General features: G+C 32.5%; 1 protein-coding gene across 1 annotated transcript; it reads right to left on the reverse strand.

The window, feature by feature from the left end:
- Window positions 1–287: 287 nt before the first annotated feature.
- On the reverse strand, window positions 288–2,250 carry LOC115884826 (piggyBac transposable element-derived protein 3-like). Its single transcript, XM_030903525.1, has 3 exons — window positions 2,237–2,250; window positions 1,182–2,030; window positions 288–1,119 (listed from the first exon to the last, which is right to left on the reverse strand). The coding sequence occupies exons 1-3, from the start codon at window positions 2,248–2,250 to the stop codon at window positions 288–290; spliced, it is 1,695 nt and encodes a 564-aa protein (XP_030759385.1).
- Window positions 2,251–9,105: the final 6,855 nt, after the last annotated feature.

Raw genomic sequence — 9,105 nt, forward strand, 5'->3', positions numbered from 1 at the left:
TTTTGTAGTTAAGTAGTAGGTGAAGGGATAATTTGGTTATTTTTTCTTTTTGTTTGATTAACCCATTAAGTCCTAAAACTACTTTTTCCAAAAAACGCATTTTTTTTATGTCAATTTGGGTTTAAAATAGTCTACTAATATTTAATAAAATAGTAAAAAAAATCATAAATTGTTCATTTGCTCAGGAAGTGGTGTACTTTTAAAAGGCCGGTAGGACAATATACTGATTTATTTAAAAAAACCTACATTGGAAAACAAAACAAAACAAATATCAAATAAGGTGAGATTTACACAGTATGATAATTGAAAAAACATTCCTTCGGGTGCAGAGCGACCTGGCATTTGTCGCACAAAAACTTCGCTCTTTTATGGCACAGGGCACATCTGCGCTGGTTTTCAGAATATACCACTAGATGGCCTCTTCCATCATAACGGGAGTGTTCATGCTGATTCTTTGGTGTTTTTGAAGGTCCTCTCTTGGTGGTACGTTTATGGGTCTCTAATAGCTCCATAGCAATCGACCTCCGAAAAGATAGCTGATCCAAAGTGCCGCCATCCAGTTTTTGCAAGTGCCAAGCGTTTTGTACTGCCATATCCACAGAGTGGGTCCATAATGGAAAATACCATTTTTTTCCACGTATTGTAGTTCTATATTGACCAATATTCTGATCACTTCGGTCGACGCCGCCCATGTTTTCGTTATATAATTTTATTAGACATGGCTGGTCTACTTGTACGTGTTTTTTTTCTGATTGGGAATATCTTTTAGCTTTGCCCAGTGGAAAAACAGACGATGCATTAGATGCCAGACTAACAACGCTATTATCATGCCATTTACAAATGATTATGTCATTGTCTGCAAGAGCGTAATCAAAAGACCCTCTATCTTTCTTTTTCATGTCCTTTGCTGATTGTAAGGGGCTACTCGGAATACGGTTTTCTTTTATGGTTCCTGTTGCTTTTACGTTTCGTAGTTTGAGCTCTCTCATAAGAGAAAGAGAAGTAAAATAATTGTCAAAAAACAAATGAAAAGGGCCGTAAGGTAAAGTGCCCAGCACGTCGGCATATTTCAAAACCACAGCAGATCCTAAACCTAACTGAGAATATTCTTCAGGAATGCTAGAGTTTGAACCCTGATATGGATCAAAATTTACAATATATCCAAGTCGTGTTGCACCTACCCACAATTTGTACCCACAATTTGTAGAATTGGCTTTCCACGGATGAACTGTTTACATCCGTGACGTCCAAAATAAGGAACCATAGCCTCATCAACACTATGATATTCTTCTATTGGCGCATATTCATGAAATTTGTTATTTAGTGAGTCAAATAATGGTCTCAGTTTTGAAAATTTGTCTCCTTGGGTTAGCTGGCTGTTATCATTGAAATGAATGTTATTTGTCAAAAACTGAAACCGATCTCGTGATATGGCAGCAGCAACAAGTTTATTGTTGGTGTCGTCTGAATTTTGCCAGTACATTTTTCGTCTAGACACTGATGAGTAGCCGCTAAGGATCATTATACCAATATAGGAAAATAGTTCATCAATTGTAACATCACCAAGGCGATTTTTCTGGCGCGCATAAAGATTGGTATACTCGAGAATTTGAGTCATAACAGTGTCATCAAAAAATAACTTGAATAAAGTAGCGGGAGATCGTTGGTGTTTTATGTTTTGAACTGGAGCCCACACGGGAAAAGAGTTGTGTGTAAGATCTTGCTTGGTGTATGAAAACTCTTTGAATTTTTTTGGTTTGCGTCGAACAAAGTTGGCTAAAGGTAGGTCATCATCAGAATCCCAGTCATTGGAGGTATCAATTTCTACTTCAGGCTCACATTCTACTCTCAATTGAGACCCTGGTAGATTATCCAACACAACGTCTTCCTCGCCTGAATCTTCATCAGTAACAGGGTCATTTGAGTTATCTGGGGGAAAAATAGTAATGCTGTTGGGAACGTCCATCGTGTCGTCATCTTCCAGCTCCGCAATAAGCTCAGCTAACGTAAGGGGTCGCTTTCTATTATACCTAAAATAAAAATACAAGACATTACCTAATAATAGTACTAAGTCCTACCGGCCTTTTAAAAGTACCATAATATTTCAAGCCCTAATCAGCTGTTAAATATAAACCCAAAGATAAAATATGACTTGTACACTACGGTTTAGCTAATAAAGTACTAAATCTAATATAAATTTAAAAAATATTTTATAAAAAAGTCATAAGAAACTTACCTCCAATTATCCATTGCAAAAATCCGTTTACCACGTGTTTACAAAGAGCCGGCTAAAACAACGTTCACTTCACACTGCGTAAGGACTACTAATTTGTTGTTTACAAAAAACCTTACTCACTGAAGAATTGGTGGCGCCATCTTATTTTAAGTAGCGCAACTGTGTTTTAGAATTAGGTAAAAATGCGATACTTTATAAAGTACAGTAGGACCAAATGGGTTAATTAGTAAGTTTAATAATTTTTTCAGTGTAGAATACAAGAAGTAGTTGTGTAGTGGTTTTATAAGAGATTATATTCGTTTATTTTGTAGATAAGTAGTAGATTTGGCATGAAGGTATTTGGGTATTTTTTTTTTGTTTTTCTTCTAATTGTAATAATTCGATTAAGTATTGTGATAACTACACTATCTTCCTTCAACTTCGTTGAAAAGTGCGTTATCATATAATTTTGGTTTTCTGGTAGTAGAATATACGAAAAAAAAATCTGATCAAATTTATTTTAAATTAAATTAATCGAGTCTTATTAATCAAATGAATCTAGTCAAATAATAATAATAGTTAGTTTCTAAATACTATACAGGGTGAGTTTCCTATGATGTTCTCTATGGGTATCTCGGATATGTAAATATGTAAATAAATATGCGCCTTTCGGTCATTTTATATGTAAAATTATATGGGAAATATCATCGATCGCCATTTCATAGCCATCGCTGACGCCGTTTTTATTCGATCATACGGTATTTTAGACAAAAAGTTCTCAGATAAAAGTTACTCCATTATTTTCATTGAAACACCCAGTATATTATGCCGACATTCAATGGAGAATTCATATATCTTCAAAATGCTATTAAGGTTGCCTACCCTTCAGAAAAATATTTTCCTAGGTATTTTTATTTTCATGATTTTGCGTTATTAGATCTTTATTATTTGATAAAATCTAGGTGGCCTTTTGTTAATTTAACAAAAATTAAAGAATATAGAGTAAAATACTCAACGGTAGTAAGAAGATACACGTTTAAAACATATTTTAATTATTACAGAATTAAAACTAGATATAAACGTATAATATTGTGACAAAAATTAACTAGATGAAATCAAATGCTCAAAATGCTGCCTTTCCTGTTCACTGCATAATTTCTCTCATCTTGTCGACAATAGTTGGTCGAGTTTTATATACACTGTCTTTAACATATCCCCATAAAAAAGCCCAGACTAGATAAAATCAGGGGCAATTTCTGAGATTTATTTTTGTTTTAACTGACGCAAAATAATAACTAGTTGGTAAAGTTGGACTAAATGAGACAGCTATATTGAAGTAACGTCAGACATATCACAGCCACCTAGATTTTATCAAATAATAAAGCTCCACTGACACTAAATCATAAAAATGAAAATATCTAAGACTGTTGGACTAATGAGATAGCTATATTGAAGTAACGTCAGACATATCACAGCCACCTAGATTTTATCAAATAATAAAGCTCCACTGACACTAAATCATAAAAATGAAAATATCTAAGAAAATCTTTGTTTGAGGGGTAGGCAACCTTAATAGTATTTTGAAGAGACAGGAATTCCCTAGTGAATATTGGAATAATATACTGGCTGTTCCATTTAAAATAAAAGATTAACTTGCTTTTAAAGGTGGCCAATGTTCAATATTAATTTTGTCTCACCCCGTATAACTTTTTGGATCAAGTTTTAATTTGATTTAAAGTAACAACAGTTAGTTTAACTATATATTAAACTATATCGGGTAAATTCCAATTTAGGTAGCTTTTATTGTAATTTAAAAATTGTTTTTTATCAATATATCAAAAACCTTACATTTTAGTCATATACTTCTCTTATAAAACTCACCTTTATTTTTCTCCTAGAATCCGAAAATCAATTAATATATAGGGTGTTCCATTACAAAAAACACAACTTTGATATGTAACTTTTTTGGGGACACCCTGTAGAACTCTTAATATTTTTAAAAAGTGCTCTGCATTAACCTACTCCGCGTCGGAGCCTCCGCGTCGTATGAGAGGCGCCACCCTGTATATTAATAGGCTTTAATACGAGTATCATAATCATTACAATTATAAAACAGAAAACGCACGAGACACCTCTGGCAATTATTCAAATCAAATTATCTATTCATTAGAAGTAAATAAGCATCATTGGTCAGGCCTCCGTGACCATTAATATAAAATGTGGCGTTTTGTGTAATGAATGCCCCTTCTCCTATCTGCAGATCTAAAATTACATATGTACGGTAAACTGATATTATCCCACGCGAGCAGTATCATTACTTATTTATGATTTTTGCGATATTAAAAAACGCAAATAACTCAGACCTTGCACTCCGTGCGTATAAGGTTACTGAAAGGGAAAAGTTTTTTCGAAAGTATCAGTTACAATTAAAAAAAGCTATACTTTTTTCTGTGTTTAAGGAACGCACTTATTTTTCGCTTTATTTTTTTTTGATTTAATGTATTTTATTTGTATATGTAATATTGATATTACCGACTTTTATCATTTGTGTAAATTAAGTGTCACATTATCTACCTTCTACCTTTATTTCTTATAGATCTATTGCGTCTCCCTTTCTTAAGTTAAAACTCATCTCATATAGTCTCAGAACTTTGACAAAAGTCAGTATCTGCGACGGTTTTACAGAGGTTAGTTCTCCATCTCCGATATCATTTAGATCGGGTCTCTCTGATCATGAAGCAATTTTAACTAAATTTTCGATAAATTCCAAAATCAAAAATGCCCCTCGTAAATTATGCCGTATTTTTTCAGAAAAAAATGCTCAAAAATTCAGCCACTTATGTAAAACAACCAACTGGGATACTCACTCTTATGATGTCGACACCGAATTTTCTATTTTCGTAAAATCATTAACCAGTCTAGCGTTCAAATCCTTTCCTCTTAGGCTGTGACCACTAAAGGTCTACGCATATCTTCTAAAAACATGCGTTCATTATCTCATTTAAAAAAATTCTCAGACAGTGTCTTCTTCCACAATTACGTAAAACTATACAGAAAAATTTATCATAAGACTATAAGAGCCGCTAAGGACCTTTATTATAATAGGAGAATCGCCAATTCTGGTAATGTTGCTAAAGAAACATGGTATATTGCGAATGATTTGAGAAACAAAGTTTCTTCGTCTAGCAATATCTCTACCTCTCCTGAGAACCTTAACGATTACTTTTTACGCATTTTCAAGCTCCAAAAGAGAGCTGTTCGATATTCACTAGGACTAAACAGCAGAACTCATTGCCAGGACTTTCTTAAAAAACTTAAGAGCCGCTAAGGACCTTTATTATAATAGGAGAATCGCCAATTCTGGTAATGTTGCTAAAGAAACATGGTCTATTGCGATGATTTGAGAAACAAAGTTTCTTCGTCTAGCAATATCTCTACCTCTCCTAGAACCTTAACGATTACTTTTTACGCATTTTCAAGCTCCAAAAGAGAGCTGTTCGATATTCACTAGGACTAAACAGCAGAACTCATTGCCAGGACTTTTTTAAAAAATTAAAAATATTAACTCTTCCTTCCTTATTTATATTTGAATCCGTTTGCCTAATACGTAAGCATGTATCAGCTTCTCAAGAAAGGCTATCTCACACTTATCCACTCAGGAACGCCGGAGCAAGATCTTTATCTACCTACCCCACGCTCAGAGTTAGTTAAAAGTTCAATATTATACAACTCGAAAAAATGCACAATCACGTGCCATTCGAAATCAAATTCATAACATAATTTTCTTCATTTCGCAAAGCATTGAAATCTTATTTACTAGTCAAGGCTTTCTACGCCGTAAATCTATACTAATATTATATAATCCTTAAGTGACTGACATACTGATTAATCAGAATCCTGCTCAAACCACTCAACGTAAGAAGCTCGATTTTGGCATACAGGTTGATACTAGGGTGTAGAGGTTCGGCAAGAAGGGATTTTTCGAAATTCCAGTTCCAAGAGGGTGAAACCACCCCTCAAATATTACAATATTTTTTATTTAAAAAACGGTCAAGTTTCCAAAAAAACGCTTAAACACGTATATTTTATTTTGTTTTTTTACATATTTTAAGAATTTTTAAAAATGTATACAGGGTGTTTCGAAAAATCTGGTCATTGATTAACAACGATCCTGCTTAAAGCGCTTGACGTAAAAAGCTGATTTTTGGAAAACAGATTGACTTTAGGGTGTAGAGGTTCGATAAGAAGGGATTTTTCGAAACTTGAATTCTAAGGGGTGAAACCACCCCTCAAATAATACAATATTTTTTATTTAAAAAACGGTCAAGTTTCCGAAAAAACGCTTAAACACGTATATTTTATTTTGTCTTTTTACATATTTTAAGAATTTTTAAAAATGTATACAGGGTGTTTCGAAAAATCTGGTCATTGATTAATAACGATCCTGCTTAAAGCGCTTGACGTAAAAAGCTGATTTTTGGAAAACATATTGACTTTAGGGTGTCGAGGTTCGATAAGAAGGGATTTTTCGAAACTCGAATTCTAAGGGGGTGAAACCACCCCTCAAATATTAAAATATTTTTTATATAAAAACCGGTGAGTTTTTCGGAAAAAACTCTTAAACACGTATATTTTATTTTGTTGTTTTACATATTTTAAGATTTTTTATAAATGTATACAGGGTGTTTCATAAAATATGACCATTGAGTAATCACGATTCTGCTTAAACTGCTTGACGTTTGAAGCTGATTTTTGATTGACTGTGGGGTGTAGAGGTTCGATAAGGAAGGGATTCTCGAATCTCAAATTCAAATTATCTCAAATATTACAATATTTGTTATTTAAAAAACGGTTTGTCTTTCGGGAAAACGCTTGGACAAGCATAATTTATTTTGAAATTTTTTAAAAATTCATACAGGGTGCTCTAAAAAGTTGGGTAATTTCTTAACCACGATTCTGTTTAAACTGCTTGACGTAAAAAGCTTATTTTTGGCAAACGGATTTTTCGAAAGTCAAATTCCAAAGAGATGAAACTACCCCTCAAATATTACCAAGTTATATAATAATATCGCCATATTGTTTTTTCTCATGCTGACATAAATGTTAGAAAATTTTATCCAGTTTGTATGTTAAAGAAAATTCTCGCTTTGCTTTATCATCACCATTACAAATGATTAATTAATTCGACGCGAACGAAGTCGCTGGTACACGCTAGTGACTTATATTTTGATAATCGAATTTGATCTTGTAAACACTGGTCTAATGTTTACTATTACTATATTTACCAATGACATCGATAATATTGTTATTAATTCATATAATACATCGATAAATTTGTTTAAAGGTCATTGATATTTACTATAAACTTACTATTTTTGAATCGTACTTTTATTTTTTTATTCTTTGACGTTGTAAACATTTATAAATGTTTATTTTAAACAATAAAACTGACAATGTAATTTGTATAATGTTTTTGTATTCTCTTTTGTTTGTTTGTTTACTTTACCTTTGTTTACAAATTGTAATTTTTTTTGGAAATAAAGGCATTTATTTATTTATTTATTTATTTATTTATTTATTTATCAGTCGTACCAAAGTTACCACCTAGAGTAGGAGTACTTTATTTTTTTTGACTAAATGCATTAGCATTTTGAAATTAGAAAAGCTGTCTTATTGTGTCTTAAAACGGAATTTTAGACGAAAAACTACTAGTAAAAAATTATACCTTTACTGCCGATTACATAAAAAAAATTGTTCCAAATTTTAATAATATTCAGGGAATAATACTTGCATGTTAACATCTTCCAAAAAATAAGATTTATAAATATTTATACTTAAAGAATTTTTAACACACACCTCAACCTTTTACTTTATCCTAGTACGACACCTAGAGACCTACAAACTGAACAATATATCTCATTCTTTAAGAAAATCTAGATCTCTCTTTGAAGAAACAGTAGAAAGAGAAACAAAAGAACAATCGTGGCACACTCTACAGTGACACAAATCCCAGTGGCGGCTGATGGCGTGCACTGGCGCTACAGGGCTGCTGAACTTCCAAAATAATTAATTAAAAAATGTAGGAAAGACCCATCATTCTAACATATACGTTAGTTTATATTTTATTTTTATTTTTTGTAAAATTTCCAAGACAAATCAAAATTTTTACAAACCACCCGTCACTGTATTGACAGAATAACAGATTCTGTTTCAAACGGTTGTTCGATAGTTCATCGATCTAACGCACACAACAATTCGTTTATTCAATTCGATACTTCTGATTCTTTTCGATTTCTGTCCTATCATCGACGTTAATAATGACAGAAAAGATGAAAATTGGGTCATTTCTTCCGTTGCCAGACACAACAATACGACATGTACCGTATTGTGGAGAGGTTTGAACTTGGGACTGAGCGGAAATCGATAGGGAGGGGTGATAGTATCGATATGTAATGAGATTGTATCGATTTTTCATTTGCTAGGGTTAAATTTGATAGATGCATTGAATAAAAGGTCTAAAAAGTAAAAAATGTTAATTTGATTTCAATTCGACTAGGGTTTCCGGAACCGAAGCTGTTTTTCGGTACCGCGCTTCTTAGGAACCGAGATTTCACGTTTTTTTCGGTACTTTCGGTACTGACTATTTTTGTTCAATAGTTGTGCAGTTCATCAATTATAAATCAAGGGATGGTTCTCAAAGTAAAATTGATAAAAAATTAACATTTTTGATCAAAATAATATGAAATTATTAAGTAATCAGCCATGAAAAAATTAACACGAACACAAGTAAAGAAAAAAGTAAATGTAACTTAAATTTCACATCAAACAACATGAACCAACTTAACTGAATTTGAGACAAAAGCCCTAAAATATTGAATTAAAAATGCAAC

This window comes from Sitophilus oryzae, unplaced genomic scaffold, assembly GCF_002938485.1.
Source record: "Sitophilus oryzae breed Bouriz unplaced genomic scaffold, Soryzae_2.0 scaffold_358_pilon_pilon, whole genome shotgun sequence".
Lineage (NCBI taxonomy): Eukaryota > Metazoa > Arthropoda > Insecta > Coleoptera > Curculionidae > Sitophilus > Sitophilus oryzae.

What these genes read in the sequence shown, in the direction of transcription:
- LOC115884826 (XM_030903525.1), bottom strand. An exon ending in ATTGTGGGTACAAATTGTGG is followed by an intron (nt 1,120 to 1,181) that starts GTAGGTGCAACA and finishes TTCAAACTCTAG; the next exon opens with CATTCCTGAAGAATATTCTC.